The 19,649-nt window shown below is 47.4% G+C and overlaps 2 protein-coding genes across 5 annotated transcripts in view; one reads left to right on the forward strand and one right to left on the reverse strand.

The window, feature by feature from the left end:
• Nucleotides 1-2,519, reverse strand: part of DYNC2I2 (dynein 2 intermediate chain 2) — a 49,683-nt gene extending 47,164 nt beyond the window's left edge. For both annotated transcript variants that reach the window (XM_084997861.1, XM_005660487.4), the window contains exon 1: nt 2,266-2,519. The gene's annotated coding sequence lies outside the window, so the exon portion shown is untranslated. The remainder of the gene's footprint in view (nt 1-2,265) is intronic.
• SET (SET nuclear proto-oncogene) lies at nt 1,298-15,578 on the forward strand. Of its 3 annotated transcripts, none has more exon segments than NM_001444654.1 (8): nt 1,298-1,523; nt 9,144-9,201; nt 9,835-9,977; nt 10,347-10,450; nt 10,549-10,662; nt 11,388-11,558; nt 11,652-11,798; nt 13,774-15,578. In NM_001444654.1, coding segments are annotated over 8 exon segments (870 nt in total). In that variant the 5' UTR covers nt 1,298-1,414; the 3' UTR covers nt 13,798-15,578.
• Nucleotides 15,579-19,649: the final 4,071 nt, after the last annotated feature.

A 19,649-nucleotide genomic window follows, 5' to 3' on the forward strand; every position in this document is an offset into this window, starting at 1 on the left:
ACACCTGTTGGAGCACAGGGGGGTGCATTTCTCCTGGGCCAGGAGTCAGGAATACATCTGCTGGGTAATGGACTCAGCAGGGGCTCTGCTTTGGTAGAGCTGGCACGCGGTTTTCCAGAGTGGTTGTACCAACCCCCCTTCCTCTAGTTCTTCATTCCAGTTGCTTTCCTTATTCATAGTTATTACCTGACAGGCCCCCAAAAGCCTTGGGTTTGGGGACCCCAGACAAGATGCCTTCTACAGGTTCTCTGAACCCTTAACCTTCTAATCTTTTCTCGAATGAGGGAAGAATGAATGGCTGTTTCAAGTCTTCTCAAGAGGACCTGCTTTTCCTCTTACTTTGTAATCTTTGCCTGGGATTCCTTTTATTTTTTGTCTTTTTAGGGCTGCACCTGCAGCGTATGGAAGTGCCCAGGCTAGGGGTTGAATTGGAGCTACAGCTGCCAGCCTACCCCACAGCCACAGCAACGCCGGATCTGAGCCACATCTGAGACCTACACCACAGCTCATGGATCCTTAACCCACTGAGCGAGGCCAAGGCTCAAACCTGCGTCCTCAGGGATACTAATCAGGGTCATTAACTGCTGAGCCACAACAGGAACTCCTGGGATTCCTTTATTTCAACGTTCATTTATTGCTCCATGCTGAGGCCTTGAGATTGGGAAGGAGTTAGCCAGACACGGCAGTGGAGATGGAGAGACTGAAGAAGAAACTTCCAGGCTGAGGTGAAGCAAAAGCAGTTTAAATCTTCTAGAGGAGTTCCCATTGTGGCGCAGGGGAAACGAATCCAGCTAGTAACCATGAGGTTCGGTTCGATCCCTGGCCTTGCTCAGTGGGTTAAGGATCTGGCGTTGCCGTGAGCTCTGGCGTAGGTCACACACGGGGCTTGGATCCCACGTTGCTGTGGCTGTGGTGTAGGCTGGCAGCTGTAACTTGGGATTTGAACCCTAGCCTGGGAACCTCCATAGGCTGAGGGTGTGGCCCTAAAAAGAAAAAAAAAAAAAAAAATCTAGAAATCAAGGGAAACAAAAAGAAGAGGACACGTTCTCAATGGGGGCAGCGCTGCCTACAGAGAGGATTTGAGGAATGACAGGGGATGGGCTGCTGCTGTTTCAAGACCTGGAGGGTCCCGGAAAGGACAGACCAGCTTCCCACCTGGGAAGCCTGGCCCCCCAGCAACCCAGTGCCCTGAAAGTCCTGAGAGTGAAATGCAAAGAGCAAGTAAAAGAAGTTGATCTTGATTGGAGGGTGGGGAGGAGGTAGAGGCTGGGGGAGGGGGAATGGGGTGTGTCCCACTGACATGTAAATATCCCCTGCTGGCGGCTGGAGCTTATTTAAACCTCTGTCACCTGGGGCCTCAGAGCTCCTTTTACGGGCTGCTACCCCTCGGTGGAGTCTTGCCTTTTCTCCCAGCATGGCCCCCAAACACCAGTCTGCACTTCCGCCTCAAGCCAAGAAACCCAGAAAACCGAGACTGACCCCTGCACCCAAGCCAGAGGAAACTTCCAATTTGCCGAAGGAAGGTATGTCCCAACACTACGTTTTATTGGAGGTTGAAGGGGTTTACAAAGGTTGCCTTTTAAGGAGCTTGGTTTGTTTGCCCCAAGCCTTTGAGATGTGACCGCAAACTCCCCTGAAGGGTTTTGAGCACGGGGGTGTGTGGATTAAGGTATCTGTGGAGAAAGAACGGGAAGGGGTGAGACTGGGAGACGCAGAGCACGTGTGAGCGCGTCCCTGGCCCCAGCCCCACACCTCCGCTGAGCCTGCCTCCCAGCCCCCCAAACGCATCCCTTTTGTCTTGGCTAATGGCACAGGAGCCAGCCTGAGGCTGGGGCAAAGACTCGTGGCCTCTTTCCTCTCCTCCGCCACCCGTCAGGTCCCCGAGTCCTGGTGGTTCTACCTCCTCAACATGTTTCACGTCCGTTCACCTCTCTTTCCTGCTGTTGCCGCCTGCCCACAACCCTGGCCCGGTTACTGTCACCTCCTCCTCATCTTCCTTCCGGCTTCCTCCTCCTCCCATCCAGCCTGAGCAAAGCCAACCACGTGACACTGCTTGCAAACCCTTCCTAGCCTTCCCATTACCCTCGAGGTATGGACGAAGAGACTCCCAGGGCACTGCCCGCCTGCAGCCCTCTCCAGGTTCAAGCTCCCTCCAGCAACTTGAAGCTCTCTCCACCTCCTGGGGCTCCGTTCTCTCACCTGGGTGGTGGTGGTGGGGGCTGGACACCCTTGTGTCCTCTGCCTGGATCAGTCCTCAATCCCTACCTGTGCGTGACTTCTCATTCTGCAGCTTCCCGTGAAAAATCACTTCTGGCAGGCATGCCCCTTGGAGCCACAGCTGTGGGGCATTAGGAACCCCCTTCTGCCTCTGCAGCCCCCAGAGTTACCCCAGGGGGACCTTTCATCAATACATCGTAACTGTCGGTTTCATGTCTGCCAGTCAGTCCCCCCTTAACCCTTAACTTGGCGGTAAGGGTGGTGTTGTGCAGACACACCGCTTGGAGTTGGGCACAAAGATTGTTCCACTGATTGGGCTTCCCTGAGAGATTGAGGATGTGCTGGGGCCTTCGCTGGGGGTTGGGTTTGGATTGGTGGAAGGCAGGAAAGCACTGCCCCAGGAAATGACAGGCGGCTGGCCCGGCGTAGAGGGGAGGGGCTCAGAGCCCAGGAATTTTTTTTTGCTGACTTGTCAGGGGTCCCCCATACTTGTGGAAGGAGCACTGGTTGAGGAGTCCTCATTGCCGAACTCCTGTGGGCCTGGTGGTTGAGGTGACAAGTTTAACTTCCTGGGTTTCAGTTCCGAATGAGATGCAAAGATCCCCTGCCCAGCTGATGCCAGGTGTAGTGGGGTGATAAAGCTAGACAGCCCAGGGCTTAAAACCTGCTTCCCTCCAGCTGTGTGACCTTGCTGGGCAAGTGACATAACCCGTGCTTCTTTCCTCTTCAGTAACATGGGCTCCACAATAGCTATCTGTGAGGCTTAAGTGGAAGTGAAACAGGACAGCAGTTGGCTCATAATCAGTGCTCTTGAGACAGATAGTAAATTCCTTCTCACTTGTGAGTAGCAAGATGTGGATGAGTCCTTCTGGTCGCCTTCTGCTTTGCTTTCCGGGAGAACTAAGGGCACCAGAAGGGATCCCAAGGTGCAACCACCGTCCCTCCAAGGTGGTTCATCCTGGGACAGCTCTGCGTTGTAGGGGATGCTGCGTCGCCAGCATCTCTCTTCCAATCTTTAAGCTGTGAGAGTCTTCTCCAAAGGAGTCTGGGAAGAAGAAGAGAGAGGAATTCTGAGTGAGATGAGAGGACAAGGAGAGAATGCAGAGTGCCTCATGCTGGAGAGGGAGAGAGGCCACAGAAAATAACTCACAGTGGGTGAATGATCTCTTGGTGTGTCCATGCCACTCCCTTGTTTACTGAAACTCTTGCTCTTTTTGCTTTCTCTTTCTCTTCCACTTCCTAGTGGGTGCTCCTTGAGTTCATCTTGAGAAACGCTTTGGGAAAGGACAGGAAGAATGGGATGGCCCTAAGGGCTGGGATGGTGGGAGGGGAGCCTTGAAGCCCATTGCCTAATCAAAGGTATTATAGGCATTCGATGGAGCCCCTGCAGATCTAGGGGAAACACGGGTAGATTAGGCATTTAGAAGAGGCTCTGGGTCACTGGTGGCAAAGAGTGAGCAGGTTTTGTGTATGAAAGCAGCAGCCTTTTCAGACTCTTTCATCCCATTTGTGGGTTATGAAATCATGTTCGTGGAGAGTGACCTGCCTTTAAAGAAAATAATATAGAATATTAAAGAGTCATCACCTTCAGTGAGGGCAAGCATTGTTTTGTAAATGTATACTGGGTCCGAATGTCTTTTTTTTTTTTTTTTAATGAATTTTGCTGCATTTAGAGTTGTGTAAAGATCATCCCAACCAATTTTTTTTTTTTTTTTTTTTCTGGCATCCATGGCATGTGGAAGTTTCCCAGGCCAGGGATTGAACCCACGCTACGGTATTGACAATGCTGGATCCTCAATCCACCAAGCCAAACAGGAACTCATCTAATGTCAGACGTACCTCTTCTTGTAGTTTGGGTCACAAAAAAAAAAAAAAAAAAAAAAAGGGCAAATGTCCTCTTGGGCAGGGGCTTTATTTCCACTAGCTTGGTTTTGCCACTGGCATCAAAAAAAGTTGAGTTTATCTGTGAAATGAGAATATCATTCATACCTGCCTTGTATTTTGTGAGGATTAAATGAGAAGAAAAGGTGTACTCTCAGCCTGTGGCCCACGCTGCATGCTTCAGCAGCCCACTGGAGCCCGGTATTACTTTCCAGCTCTGTCCAGTGACATCACAGTGGAAGCAGGAAATTGGTCTTGGTAAGAGTATTTACAGACCAGTGAAACCAGCAAAGATTACACATCAGGGTTTGGGGTGTTTGTTTCTCTTCTGGGAGCTGACTATCAAACATTTATTTACCAGCTTCTCATTGCTCTTAAGGATTGTTCCTTTCAAAAGCCTTTGCAGGGAGTTCCCACTGTGGTGCAAGGGGATCAGTGGCGTTTTTGGGAGTGCTGGGACACAGGTTTGATTCCCCGCCCAGCACAGTGGGTTAAGGATCTGTTGTTGCCTTCAGCTTAGGTCACAACTGTGGCTTGGATCTGATTCCCTGGTGTGGGAATCACATATGCCAGAGGGGTGGTTTAAAAAAACAAACAAAGCTGTCCAGGAGATCCCTTGTGGTTCAGCGGGCTGTGATTCAGCATGTTAAGTATCTGGTATTGTCGCTGCACTGGTGCAGGTCACTGCTATGGATCAGGTTTTGTCTTCTGTTTTTTGGTTTTTTTTGTCTTTTTGCTATTTCTTTGGGCCACTCCCGAGGCATATGGAGGTTCCCAGGCTAGGGGTCTAATCAGAGCTGTAGCCACCGGCCTACGCCAGGAGCCACAGCAACGGGGGATCCGAGCCGCGTCTGCAACCTACACCACAGCTCACGGCAACGCTAAATCCTTAACCCACTGAGCAAGGGCAGGGACCGAACCCGCAACCTCATGGTTCCTAGTCGGATTCGTTAACCACTGCGCCACGACGGGAACTCCTGGATCAGGTTTTGATCCCTAGCCTTGGAACTTCCACATGCCATGGGGCCCAGCCCCCGCCAAAAAGCCTGCCCAATCAGCTTAGATACAGATTGAACTGGACTCAGTTGAGAATAATATTTGGAGGGAAGATTAATTTCTGGCTTTGGAGGAAAGTCCCAAGAAGACATTCGTATTCTTTGCCCATAAACTGTATGCCATTTAACATTTATCAATCACCCACCAATGGACTATCTCGAACATTCAAGACACTGCTTGAGCTTTAAGAGCTGATAGTAAAATGTGAGTGCTGGATTGCAAATAATGCAACCCCTAGTTTTGGTTACAAATACCCAGAGAGGGATTTCAGGCTTTTTAAATTTAATTTAATTTAATTTTTTGGGTCTTTTTAGGGCCACACCCAAGGCATGTGGAGGTTCCTAGGCTAGGGGTGGAATCAGAGCTGTAGCTGCTGACCTACGCCACAGCCACACCACATCCAAACAGCATCTGTGACCTACACCACAGCTCACGACCACGCTGGATCTTAATCTGCTGAGTGAGGCCAGGGATCAAACCTGAGTCTTCACGGATGCTAGTCAGATTGGTTTCCCCTGAGCCGTGATGGGAATTCTGATTTCAGGCTTGTTGTGGTCCATGTCTGGGCTCTGCAGGAGGGAGTAGAGCAGTCAGCGGTACACTTGCGTTACCTGGAAAGCAGAATTTAAACAGAAATACTTTGGCCTCTTTCATATTTCAAGATTTGGCCCCTAAAGCCCCCCTGTTGTCCTCTCTCTGATAGGGCAAAATGAAATTAGCACCGCCTACCCTATCTTGCAGTTGTGCAGCTTCACTGCAGTGCGGGTGCAGTTGCTGGGACTGGCTCAGCACTCTGTACGGTTTCTTGCGACCTCCTTGAATTACAGCAGAGTAGGGCCAAAAGGACCCCCAATGAATGTGGCAACCCCTTGCCCTCAGAGGACTTCCATTTTAGTAAGGCCCTGCCTTTTTTTTTTTTTTTTTTGGTCTTTTTAGGGCTGCACTGGAGGCATGTGGAGGTTCTCAAGCTAGAGGTCAAAGCTGAGCTGCAGCTGCCGGCCTACGCTACAGCCACGCCAGATCCAAGCGCCCCTGTGATCTACACCACTGTTGACCGCAACGCTGGATCCTTAACCTACTGAGCGAGGCCAGAGAGGGCATCTGGGTCCTCATGGATCCTGTTCAGATTCCCTTTGGCTGAGCCATGACGGGAACTCCCGGCCTTGCTTTAACATCACCACTGACACAAAGTTCCATTTGCCTTTTTTTTTTTTTTTTTTTTTTTAGTGGTTCACACCAGCAGCATTTGGAAGTTCCTGGGCCAGGACCGAACCTTTGCCTGCGAGGCTGCAGTCCTTTTTTTTTTCTTTCTTTTTTCCTTTTTGCAGTCTGAATTTTAACCCGCGGCACCACAGCGGGATCTCGCAGTCTTTTTTGAATTCTATAATTCCATAACAGAAGTAGGTCCAGAGAGGTAAAGTGACTTGCCCAAGTGCACACAACCTGCTGGGACTAAGAACCAGGAAAAGGCCTGTGAGTGGACCGGGCAGCTTCGGGCTTTGCAAATACGCGGGAGAAGAGTCCGAAAGGCAGCTCCCCGTCTGGGAAACAAGACGAGGTGCCACCTAGCTTTCCTCACGAGAAGGAACGCCTCAGAAGTGTCCCTGAGTGCAGAACCCAGGGTGGGTATACATCTGGGCAACGATGTGAAGCCAAGCTACTAACAGGCCTGCGCTTTTGGGGGGCTGCGGAGACCCCTCTCTTCGGCGCCACCCGGCGGATGAGGGAAGCCGCTCTGCCACCACGTGACGCACCCGCCCGGGAGCCTGCGCGCAGCCTGGCGAGGCCCCGCCCCTAGGGCCGTAGCGCGCAAATGTCCCGGGTCGGGCTGGAGAAGGGGAAAGCGGGGGAGGGGAGCGCGGCGCGGGGGGCCGGACCCGTACGTCGCGGCGTTCTTTCCTCCCGCCTCTTCGCCAGGCCCTGTGTCTCCGCGCCGCGGCTCCGCCCCCTCGTCCCTGAGCCCCAGCCAATGGCCAGGCGGCGCGAGCTTCTCCGGCCGGAGGCGGGGCGTGCGCGCGGGGCCTGGCGCGCCTGCGCCCTGCCGCCCGCCCCTCGCCGTGAGGAGGAGGTGGAGGAGGAGGCGGCTCGGGGAGAGCGAGCAGCGAGCTGGAGCGCGGAGCGTGAGTGAGAGAGCCGAGCCGCCTGCCCGCCCGCCCGCCGCCGCCGCCTCCCCTCCGTAAGCAGGAGCCCGGGCCGGGGCCCGGCACGCCGCCCCAGCCCCTCCCTCGTCGTCAGGCCGCGAGGGCAGCGCGCGCGAGCCAGGGGGAGGGAGAGCGAGCGAGCGCCCGGAGGAGGCGGCCGGACCGAGCGAGCGCCCGCGCGTGTGGCGTGAGGGGAAGCCGCTGCCCGCCCCCTTCGCCTTCCCTTCTCTCCCCCTCCCCGTTCCCCCCCCGACCGCGGAGCAGCACCATGTCGGCGCCGGCGGCCAAAGTCAGTAAAAAGGAGCTCAACTCCAACCACGACGGGGCCGACGAGACCTCAGGTGAGGAGCAGGCGAGGCGGGGGCCGGCCCGCGCCGCCATCTTCGCCGTCCGCCCGGCCGCAGGCCGCCGGCGGGGCCCGGGGCGCGCGGGGGGCGCTGGGCGGACGGGCCGGCGCGCGCCTCGGCGCCCTTTTTTGTGCGCGCGGGGCCGGGGCCGGGTGGCGCCGCGGCGGCGGACGGCGCTGCGAGGCGGGGGCGCTGCGGCCTGCTCGGCGCGGGCGGAGGAGACCCCCCCTTCCTCTCCCCCCTCCCTCGCTCTCCTCCCCCTCCCTCCCTCCCGAGAAGCCTCTCTTTATTGTGCTCCGCCATGATGCCTCGCTCCCATCAGCCGCCGCCGCCGCCACATGGTGCGGCCGGACGCGGCCCCGCGCCCGGGCCTCCGCACGGCTCCCCCTTCGCGCCCGGCCCGCGGGCGGCGCCCCCGCACCCCCACCCGGAGGCCGGCCCCGGCGCGGCCCTCTGCCTCGAGCTGGGGCGGGGTGGGGGCGCGGGGAAACACGCGGCCGGCCGCGCAGCGGGCCCCGGCCGCCGGGAGGATGCTCCGGCCGGCCCTTGGCAGGTCCCCACGTGGGGAGGCCACCTCGTCGCTGCAGCGCGCTGAGACACCTGGCGCGCGCGACGGCCGGAGTGTCGGGGGGTCTTTACAATGGCACCTAGCAAACCTGGTCTTTTCCGTGAAGGCTTTCGCGGCGGGGGGGCTGTACATCCCGGGCTGGATGCCGGAAATGAACCGAACGCTCGGGCCCCTTCACGCCCACTTCAGCTCTGTAGGTTTTACATTCTTGAACGGATAAAAAGGCACCATTCCGCAGCACACCCCCTTTTCATCCTCTGCCTTATTGCTCTCATAGTTTTCTGACTTCATGCTGGCTCCTTGTGTGCCTCATAGCCATGTGGGGCCACGTCTGAGATCGGGCCACGTGAATTGGGTTGGAGGGGTGAGAAAGGTAGATTTGAATCCTGGGGTTCCTATGCTGATATGGTGAAATCGAGTGTTGACCGAGGTGGGATAGTTCAAGAGCCTTCTCCGTGTTTGTAGGCGTGTCCGATGTCTTAAAAGTAGTGGATACTGAACAATATTTTAACTTCGTATAAAAGATGATAGCGCCGTGGAAACAGATGGTGTTATAATTTTTGCTATTGTCACGGGTTAGTTTCCGTATTATAGTTAAGAGCGGGTGCTACTTTATTGCAAGTATACAATGTGAGTTTTTTAAAAAACACTAAATTTCTGCATAGGGTTTATTCTCATAATAGAAACTTTGATAATTGGTCTAATGGAACTCTTAAAGTGTTTCAGTCAAACATTTTGAGTAGTCTTAACAGCATGATCTGTGAATAGTCTTTTAATTAAAAAGTAATTTGTCAACTCCCCGCATGAACACGTGGAGAGCATGCCTTGTGTTGTAGGGAGTTTTTTAACAGCTTTATTTGTATAACTCACATCACAGACTGTTAACATCAAGAAGGAAAATTAGTATTGAGTCTCCTGCACTTTTTCTTGCAGAAAAAGAACAGCAAGAAGCAATTGAACATATTGATGAAGTACAAAATGAAATAGACAGGTAAAGTTTTCCTCAATTTACTTTGGAAAAGTTTTCTGACCTTAGTAGGGTTTGGTAATTGAAACTATGGCCAAATATATCTGTATGCACTGGCTAAGTGAAGGTAATTATAACTTAGTTGGAAATACTATGAGGATTCAGTGTTATTTTTCTCAGAAATGCTTGTAAGGTCACCAAAAAGTTTCTGATTGACCTCTGGAAAAATTTGTTTTGCTTTGGTAGGTTACAAACTGGCTAAGTTGCAGTGTGGCAACATATAACAGTTTAGCATTATGCTATTAGTGTTGCTCTGACTTGCCATACAACTTCGTTACTTGGTTGGCAGCTTTTTTGTTTTTTCTTCATTTGCCTGAGAGAAAAAAGATTGCCTGGTAATAAGAGTAAATAAATATACAGTGTTACCAAAATGCAGTTGGGACACTTTAAGCATGTAGATTTTTGAGTGCCTACTGGTAAAGCATATCAAATTGCCATCTCAGTTTTGACTCTGGCTACAAAAATCTAGGTGATGTGGTTATTATAAATTTGCATTTCATTGTGTTGTAAAGCTAATAAGAATAAATACACTGTTATCAGCAGTTTTTGTATTTGTTATGTACCATCATTGTCAACATGTGTTTTCATTTGCTTCAGACTTAATGAACAAGCCAGTGAGGAGATTTTGAAAGTAGAACAGAAATATAACAAACTCCGCCAACCATTTTTTCAGAAGAGGTCGGAATTGATCGCCAAAATCCCAAACTTTTGGGTAACAACATTTGTTAACCACCCACAAGGTAAGTTATGGCAGAGCATTATTAAAGGGTGTGGGATGTTCACTTGAAGGGTGGAGGGACATTGGTTGAGAATTTGGTCCAACATATGGTTATAAGCAGAGGTTGAACTAATCGGTGTGAGGGTTGAAATACTCAGTGTGAGGCTTGGAATTAATGCAGTGTATTTAGAAGAGATTGTATTCTAACTTTGGATTCTGTTTAATAACTTGGTAGAAGGTGGTGAGTGCTCTGACACTGAGCCATTTGGTTTTCAGTTAATAATAGATTTATGAAACCAAAGATGCTCACTAAATTTGGGAAATTTTAAAAAGAGATTGCTTGAATTCTTAATGTTTACTAATTATGTTGGCCTGTTGTTTACTGGTCTAGTGTCTGCACTGCTTGGGGAGGAGGATGAAGAGGCGCTGCATTATTTGACAAGAGTTGAAGTGACAGAATTTGAAGATATTAAATCAGGTTACAGAATAGATTTTGTAAGTATCAGTAACTCACTTGTTTTGTCACTGTGCGAATGAAGCTTTGGTTAGAAGAGCTGTTTATGTTGATTGGCATCTCTAATTGTTTGTTACAGTATTTTGATGAAAACCCTTACTTCGAAAATAAAGTTCTCTCCAAAGAATTTCATCTGAATGAGAGTGGTGATCCGTCTTCAAAGTCCACTGAAATCAAATGGAAATCCGGAAAGGTACTTGAAGAATTCTTGGACACAGATATTATGTGTAGTTTGATTTGGTTGAACCGTTTAACCAATACTTGGTGGTTTGGTGATGTGTTAAATGTAGATCCTTAAAATGTAAAAAGCTCCATTGTGTTAAAACCCAAATACAGTAGCTCAGAGGTCTAAATTATACTGTGTTTAAGATAACTGGTTGTTGAAGTAGAACTAATTTTACTTTTTTTGATCTTTGCTCTTTTTAGGGCCACACTCACGGCACATGGAGGTTCCCAGGCTAGGGTTCTAATCAGCTCTTGCCACTGGCCTACGCCAGAGCCACAACAACGCCAGATCTCAAGCTGCATCTGCTACCTACACCACCGCTCACAGCATTGCCGCATCGTTAATCCACTGAGTGAGGCCAGGGATTGAACCCGAAACCTTGTGGTTCTTAGTTGGATTTGTTTCTGCTGCGCCATGACGGGAACTCCGGAACTAATTTTACTTCAAAAAGCCAGGTCTAGGTGGTAGTAAAGCTTGTCATACGAGTTTGACAATGTTCTTTGTAGACCTAAAATTTTAGGACTTCTCTTTTTGACCGGTTGTACTTTTTATAGCTTAATATGAAAATAACAGTGTAGGTAATATACTAATGTCCATTTTTTTGCTCTGCTTTTGGGTTAGAACCTTATTGTTAAATTATAGGGACTTGAGGTATAGAGAGCCTATATCAAAAGTTGTCCGTCTTCATTTAGGATTTGACAAAACGTTCAAGTCAAACGCAGAATAAAGCCAGCAGGAAGAGACAGCATGAGGAACCAGAGAGCTTCTTCACCTGGTTTACTGATCATTCTGATGCAGGTGCAGATGAGTTAGGAGAGGTCATCAAAGATGATATTTGGCCAAATCCATTACAGTACTACTTGGTGAGTTGAGAACGTTCTTTTTTTGCAAGGTTACACTTGTTGCATTTGTTTGAAAAGGAGATCTCAAGGTAACTCTTGGTTGATTTTTCTTAGGTTCCTGACATGGATGATGAGGAAGGGGAAGGAGAAGAAGATGATGATGATGATGAAGAGGAAGAAGGATTGGAAGATATTGATGAAGAAGGGGATGAGGATGAAGGTGAAGAAGATGAAGATGATGATGAGGGGGAGGAAGGAGAGGTAAAAAGATTTGGTTAAATCCAGAAAGACAGTCTTCAAAGAATTCACCGTGTGACTTTGGAGGTTATGTGTATATTTGTGTATATATATATATACATATACACGTCCACACAGGATAGTGGAACTGACTTCGGGAGGATTTGTAGAGAAGATAAGATGTTTTGCCCAAGATTGAAGGACATTTTGATGAGCTGATTATATCAGCGATTCACTTCTGCTTTTGTGGTTGGTTTTATGTCTGCTCGGTTCTGTCATTCAGAATCAGAAAGTGCAATGGACAGTAACAACTGGTCAAATTCTGAGGAATACCTCAAGTCACAAAAATATGCATGTTTTGGACAAAGCATAAAAGTTCACATAGATTGGGGTAGATTGGTTTTTGGTTTGTATTACTCGGTCTGAAAGATGGCTGTCTAGGTTAGTGCAGAAAAGTTAATTTAGCTAGAGGTAAACATAATCAATGGGTCTTTCAATCAAGAATCTGGAGTTCCCATCGTGGCGCAGCGGTTAACGAATCCGACTAGGAACCATGAGGTTGCGGGTTCGATCCCTGCCCTTGCTCAGTGGGTTAACGATCCGGCGTTGCCGTGAGCTGTGGTGTAGGTTGCAGACGTGGCTCGGATCCCGCGTTGCTGTGGCTCAGGCGTAGGCCGGTGGCTGCAGCTCCGATTCGACCCCTGGCCTGGGAACCTCCATATGCCGCGGGAGCGGCCCAAGAAATGGCAAAAAGACAAAAAAAAAAAAAAAAGAATCTGATACATGGGAGTTTCAGTCGTGGCTCAGCGGGTTAAGAACCTGACATAATTTCCCATGAGGACGTGGGTTCGATCCCTGGTCCCGCTCAGTGGGTTAAGGATCTGGTGTTGCTGAAAGCTATGCTGTGGGTTGCAGATGTAGCTTGGATCTAGTGTTGCTGTGGTTATAAGCCTGCAGCTGCAGCTCCAATTTGATCTCTACTTGGGAAACTTCCATATGCCACAGGTGGGACCATAAAAAGAAGAAAAGAATCCCATGTAGGCGTTCCCACTGGCAGTTGTGCAGTGGGTCAAGGATCCAGTGTTGTCTCTCAGGCGGTATACATTATATCTCTGGCCCAGCATCTGGGTTGTTTCCTGCATTGCCATAGCTGAGGCTTGGATTTGATCCCTGGTCTGGGAGCTTCCATATGCCTGGAGCATGGCTGAAAAAGAAAGAAAGAAAAAAAAAAAAATCAGGCAGACTGATGTTTATTTGGCCCTTAATTCCATAAAGTTCCAAAAAGGAAAAAAGGTAAATTTGCTGTATTTTGGCTACTGTTTACATTGTATTTACTTTGTATTCAACTACTTACATTGTTTTAGGTTGTGTTTTTTTCTTCTGCTGAAGTCCCTGGGCAGGGAGAATCTGAGCCACAGGGATCTATGCCACAGCCACATCAATGCCAGATCCTTAGTCCACTGCTCCACAGCAGAAACTCCTATATTAGTTTTTGTTGGTTTTCTTTTTGGCCACCCTGAGGCATGTGGAGGTCCCTGGCCAGGGATTATATAAGTTTAAAAAAAAAAAAAATTTGGGGGGGGGGGTGACTTTACCTGTGGCATGTGGACGTTCCTGGGCCAGGAGTCGAACTTGTGCCATGGCAGCAACCCAAGCCACTGCACTGACAACACCGGCTCCTTAACCTGCTGTGTCACAAGGAAACTCCTATGCCATTTCATTTATAAGACTTCGGCATTCTGAGCTTTTTTTTTTTTCTTTTTTTTTCTTTTTTCTATTCTGAGCATTTTTGTATCCGGAGGGGTTTCTGAACCATCTTTGACAGATACCAGATGACCACTTTAATAGGTTCATAAAGTTAGTTTCCCTTAGAATGTCATTATGGCCTGTAGAATCCCTAATGATCCATGTGAATATTGGGGTCTGATCTTAGAATTAACCCTAAAGATTAACTGCCTGCTCTTTTTTTTTTTTTTTCTTTTCTTTTTCTTTCTTACAGGAAGATGAAGGAGAAGATGACTAATGGAACACTGATGGATTCCAACCTTTTTTTAAATTTTCTCCAGTCCCTGGGAGCAAGTTGCAGTCGTCCTTTTTTTTTTCCCCCCTCTTGTGCTCAGTCGCCCTGTTTTTGAGGTCTCTTTTCTCCTTTTTACCATGGTTCTCAATTTATTTTGGAGGGAAATACCTTGGGCAGAATTCAGTGGGAAAAGAATCTCTACCCCTTTCTGTTCCAAATTCATTTTTATCCCTTCCTGTCTCAACAAAAACTTTATGGAATCAACACCACCATGCTCTGTGGGAAAAAAGAAAAACCTTCTGCTCCCTTAGCTCTGCTGGAAGCTGGAGGGTGCTAGGCCCCTGTGTAGTAGTGCATAGAATTCTAGCTTTTTTCCTCCTTTCTCTGTATATCGGGCTCAGAGATTACACTGTGTCTCTATGTGAATATGGACAGTTAGCATTTACCAACATGTATCTGTCTACTTTTTCTTGTTTAAAAAAAGAAAAAAAAAACTTAAAAAAATGGGGTTATAGAAGGTCAGCAAAGGGTGGGTTTGAGATGTTTGGGTGGGTTAAGTGGGCATTTTGACAACATGGCTTCTCCTTTGGCATGTTTAATTGTGATGTTTAACGGACATCCTTGCAGTTTAAGATGACACTTTTAAAATAAAATTCTCTCCTAATGATGACTTGAGCCCTGCCACTCGATGGGAGAATCAGCAGAACCTGTAGGATCTTATTTGCAATTGACATTCTCTATTGTAATTTTGTTCTTGTTTATTTTTAAATTTTTCTTTTTGTTTCACTGGAAAGGAAAGATGATGCTCAGTTTTAAACGTTAAAAGTGTACAAGTTGCTTTGTTACAATAAAACTAAATGTGTACACAAAGGATTTGATGCTTTTCTCTCAGAACAGCTATACTTAATATGACTTTCCAAGTTTGACGTCTATAACGTTACAGTCAAACTTGATCACCCTAACTTCGTATTTTTTGATACGCACTTTGCAGGATGACCTCAGGGCTATGTTGATTGAGTAAAGGGATTTGAATCAATGTATTAATATCTCGATAATTTAAGAACTCATCATGGGTACAATTTGCCATCCGTTTCTGAAAAATTTTCACATCATTCAGGATACCAGATTGCTGAAAACTCAGTTCTGAGTATGTTGTACCCTTGGTTTGTATCTCAAATTGGCGTTTCAAAATCATGGGCTTTTATTTACCTGGATCTAATAATAGTGCCTGCCACCACCATCAGACAGACCTGGTGCTCTACTGCCGAGTTAACACATGGGGCCATTGTTGGCATGTCTTCGCTGGCACTGTAAGATGTGGCTGAGAAGACAGGCTTTCAGAGTAAGAAGTCCGTGTTGGTGGTAAGAAACTCAGGTTAGGAGTACTTTGTCTCTTAAGTACCAGCTCTTTAGCATATAGCTCTCAGATGAGACCTGTCTGTAAATCTGGGTGAGATGGACTCTGCTCTGTCTGCTAAATGCCTTTGTGCATAAATAGCATTTTGAGAAGCTACCTAATGCATAAGCTTTTTAATGCTGTAAAATGTAGCTAAGATTAAATGTCACTTTTTCAGAGATGAATTAATGGACAGCCTGGTCAAATTCAAAGCTTTTTGATGTATAAAACTTTATAAATGGAACTACTCCATCAGTAGGCAAAGTGTAACAAAAACCTGTCTAGATGGATAGTATGTAATTTCTGCACAGGTCTCTGTTTAGTAAATACATCACTGTATACTGGTCAGGAATCTTGCTCCAATAAAGGAACATAAAGATTTTTTTGACTGGGGTCATTCTCCTTGTTTGTAGAGAAACATTCCTTGCCTCTGGATTTAGATAAAAAGCTAGTGTTTTTGTGGGTTTGTTTTTTGGGGTTTTTTTTTTTTGGTCTTGTTACTTGTGTTTGTAGTGACTGGGGTTTGGGGAGAGTTGGTTTTCAGATAAGCATGGCATAGTATTCCATCTACATGGAAAGGTGTATTTGGAAGTTGTGGGGACAAGTTACTGTTAAATTTGAAATGTAAGTTCCTGAAGGTATTTAATATTTTGAAGGCTTGGCATTTACGGGATTTCACTGGGGGAAAAAACAGTAGTCACTTGAAATGTGAAGTATGTCTGGTTCAGAAAATCACAGCTTACACAAACTTTATGTGCTAGTGAGATTATAGCACTGTAAGATACTAAAGTTTCATAAGGTTTATGTTGGGAGATGTGGTCAAGAAACAGCCCTGAAGCTAATTGACTCCCAGTTATAGAGACCACCTTCTAGAGCCCTGTAAATCTGAAGGAGTGTGAGATCTGTGAGGCTGTGAGACAGCAGGAGGGCAAGCTTAGTGTACTGGAAAATGGCTGCAAAGGAGATGGTGCACTTTGTTCACAACTGCAACAGTTTGGGGGCTGGCCCTTGGGCAAGTATGTTTTGGAAAGTGCTAGGTGAATGACTAAAGCCCCTTTTGTACAAGGGCATTCAAAAGAGCAAATAGTGGCTGTTGTAGTTTCTCTGGGACATCCTCTTCCAAAGCTGTGCCATACCCTGCTTGTGAGGGGAACTTAAATAAGAAATGGGGCATAGGGGACAGAAGCTTGTGATGTGTCTTCATTTAGTTTCAAAATGTCAAGGAGTACTCAGCAATTGAGATTGTTCAATGATGTATTGATTTTTTAAAAGACTTAATCTGTGCCCCCTGCCCTCCATGGTAGGTTCTGGAATGTAGCGTTTAAATGTCTGTGGAGTACCTTACTTTGTCGGGCTGAAACATTTGCTTTACATTGAGCTGCTTTTCACTTTGTTGGCTGGGTACTAAAAGGTATGAGTTTGTGACTTCATTCTTGGGAGTTTGGGGGCTTCAGAGGACTGTACAATTATGTTTCTGTGGCTTTTTTTTTTTTTTTTTTTTTTTTTTTTTAGGGCCACACCCATGGCACATGGAAGTTCCCGGGCTAGGGATCAAATCGGAGCTGTAGCTGCTGGCCAATGCCACAGCCACAGCAAGGTGGGATCTCAGCGGAGTTTGCAGATGATACCACAGCTCACAGCAACGCCGGATCCTCAGCCCACTGAGTGAGGCCAGGAATCAAACCTGCATGCTCATGGATACTAGGGTTTGTTACTGTTGAGTCGCGACGGGAACCCCCATAATTTGGTAGTCTTCATCATTACTGCTTTATAATACTGCAGGTTTATAACAGGTTTGGTTTCTGTCCCCCCCCCCCCGCCCTTTTTAGGTTAGATTTTATGAATGCTTTCTAGGTAAGGCAAGAATGGAATTCTGTTGCAAAAAAAATGAAGATTTTCAGGATTTCCTGATGATTGAGACAAGCTCTTCAGGAGATTAATTAATAGCAAATTATTCCAGTTATTTAAAAAGCACGACATCTTGGAGTTTCCATCGTGGCTCAGCAGTCAGTGAACCTGACTAACATCCGTAAGGATGCGGGTTCAATCCCTGGCCTTACTCAGCGGGTTAAGGATCTAGCTTTGCTGTGCCTCTGGTGTAGGCTGGCAGCTACAGCTCTGATTGGACCCCTAGCCTGGGAACCTCTATATGCCACAGGTATGGGCCTAGAAAGACAAAACACAACATCGCATTTTGAAGTTTATCCTCTGCCCCAGCAGTAATCTTTTTGTATAGGTGGCTGTACTTAATGAAGACATAAAAGTTTACTTTTTTTTTTTTTTTTTTTTGCCTATGCCCATGACATGTGTAAGTTCCTAGGGCAGGGATCAAACCTGAGCCGCTGCAATGACAGTACTGGGTCCTTAAAACCTGCTGTGCTACCAGAGAAGTCCAAAAAGTTTACTTAGTGATGACCCTGAGGGAAAAAGGAGTATAGTTTTGTGATTAGAATAAGAATCGGGAGAACTTAATGGAGTTGCCACTGTGGTGCAGTGGTTTAGGAACCCAGCTGCAGGCAGGGACTCATGTTGCTGTGGAGGCTCAGGTTCAATCCCCAGCCTCATGCAATGGCTTAAAGAATCCAACTTTGCATAGGTTGTAGCTGAAGCTCAAGATTCAATCCCTGGCCCAGGAACTAACATGCCTAGGGTGTGGCCATTTAAAAAAAAAGACTTTTTAAAGTGGAGGGTGTGTGCCAACTTTATTAGTTGGGGATGTGTACTCAGATATGGTCCAAGTGAGACAAATCTAAATGTAGATGGATTGATGTTTGCAAAACTGAGAAGGACAAAAATGTGTATACAAGGGTGTAAATGTTTCCTTATGTGTCCTGGGACAGATCCTTTCAGGTTGATTTTAACAGTTTTAACAGCCTGTTAGCCAGAGTTGGTTTGTGCTGTTCACTATCCACTGGACGTTGAACACGACCATGAACTTAAGTTTTCCTTAGAATTAAAATTCCATAAAGTACCATTACCATCAGACATGTAAGATGCACCTGTCTGGGAGCTCCCATTGTGGCTCAGGGGTAACAAAAACAACTAGTATCCTTGAGGTTGTGGGTTCAATCCCTGGCCTCACTCAGTGGGTTAAGTATCCGAGTTGTGATGAACTGTGGTGTGGGTCGTAGATAAGGCTCAGATCCTGTGTTGCTGTGACTGGTAGGCTGCTAGCTGCAACTCCAATTTGATCTAGGAAGGCTGGGATCATGTGACCCTAAAAAGAAAAAAAGATACAGATCTCTGGTCAGACTCATCCATCAGCCCAGGGTTCTAGGTTTGCCCAGCTCGGGGTTCCTTAGGACAGATGGATGTTTCTGCTTCTGAACTCTTTTTTTCCTTAGTGGCCAGTGAGCCGGTGAAAACACTTCACAGCAGAGTTGAGAAGTCATTGAGCTCTACATAATTAAGCTTTCTGGTTGTGGGATTGGATAAGTGATCCTCAAGACAGGAAATAGAGGCCCTCCCAAAAGGGGGAACTTTACTCATTAGATTCATGTTCTTAAAATCTTACAACCTACAGTCAGAACCCAAAGATAGTCTTTTTACCTCCAAGTTATTTCTTAACATTCAGCTATGGGCAGCTCGATAACTCCCACTTAAAAGAGCCTACTGTATGCCTGACTAGCTTACTAAGTGTTAAACATCTAGCCTTCAACAACCCTGGTTTGTATGTGTATATAAAAGTGTCACACTTGCCTCTGATTGTAAAATTGTCATGTGCCCCATTGAGCTAACTTGCCTTTGCATTTGTGTGTGCACCACATATGGAGGTTTCCAGGCTAGGGGTCTAATCGGAGCTGTAGCTGCTGGCCTACACTACAGCCACAGCAACACCAGATCCAAGCCATGTCTTTGAACTGCACCAGAGCTCGCGGCAGCTCTGGATCCTTAACCCACTGAGTGAGACCAGGGATGGAACCTGCATCCTCATGGATGCTAGTCAGATTTGTTTTCACTGAGCCACGAAGGGAACTCCTGCTTTTGCATATATTGATGTCTCTTGGTTGACTTCCCATTGCAGGACAACTCCAGGATTGCCCAGGCTTTGCCGATTTCACGTTCCAGTCCACTGTGCAGGAGGTGGTCAGAACAAAGTGGATCTGCCATGGCTACCTCCTGTAAGAGTGCCGGGGACACCTCTTCCAAGTCAGCAAATAAGCCACCTTCAGTATTTGACCCTTACTCACTTCCAGCCCCTTGGATGAGGCTCCTTCCAGTGAAGTCCTGGCACAACGTGCTGGAAGTAAAGAACCAGGGTCCCCTACATAGGCAACCCATTGCCAGGATGCCTAGTGCCGGCAAGTTACTTTTCTGAGATGGTGGCTTTTCCTCAGGGTGTAAAAGTGCCTCCTGTTTACATAGCATAGGCTGAACCACTAAACCGGAAGGCTCCAGTCTAGCCAAGTGATGGGGGCAGGAGTCCTGCGAGATTTTTGGATTTTTTTTTTTTTTTTTT

This window comes from Sus scrofa, chromosome 1 (assembly GCF_054392235.1).
Source record: "Sus scrofa isolate SSC_HxYL_T2T_F1_AM1 chromosome 1, Sscrofa_HxYL_maternal_Yorkshire_Landrace_v2.0, whole genome shotgun sequence".
Taxonomy (NCBI): domain Eukaryota; kingdom Metazoa; phylum Chordata; class Mammalia; order Artiodactyla; family Suidae; genus Sus; species Sus scrofa.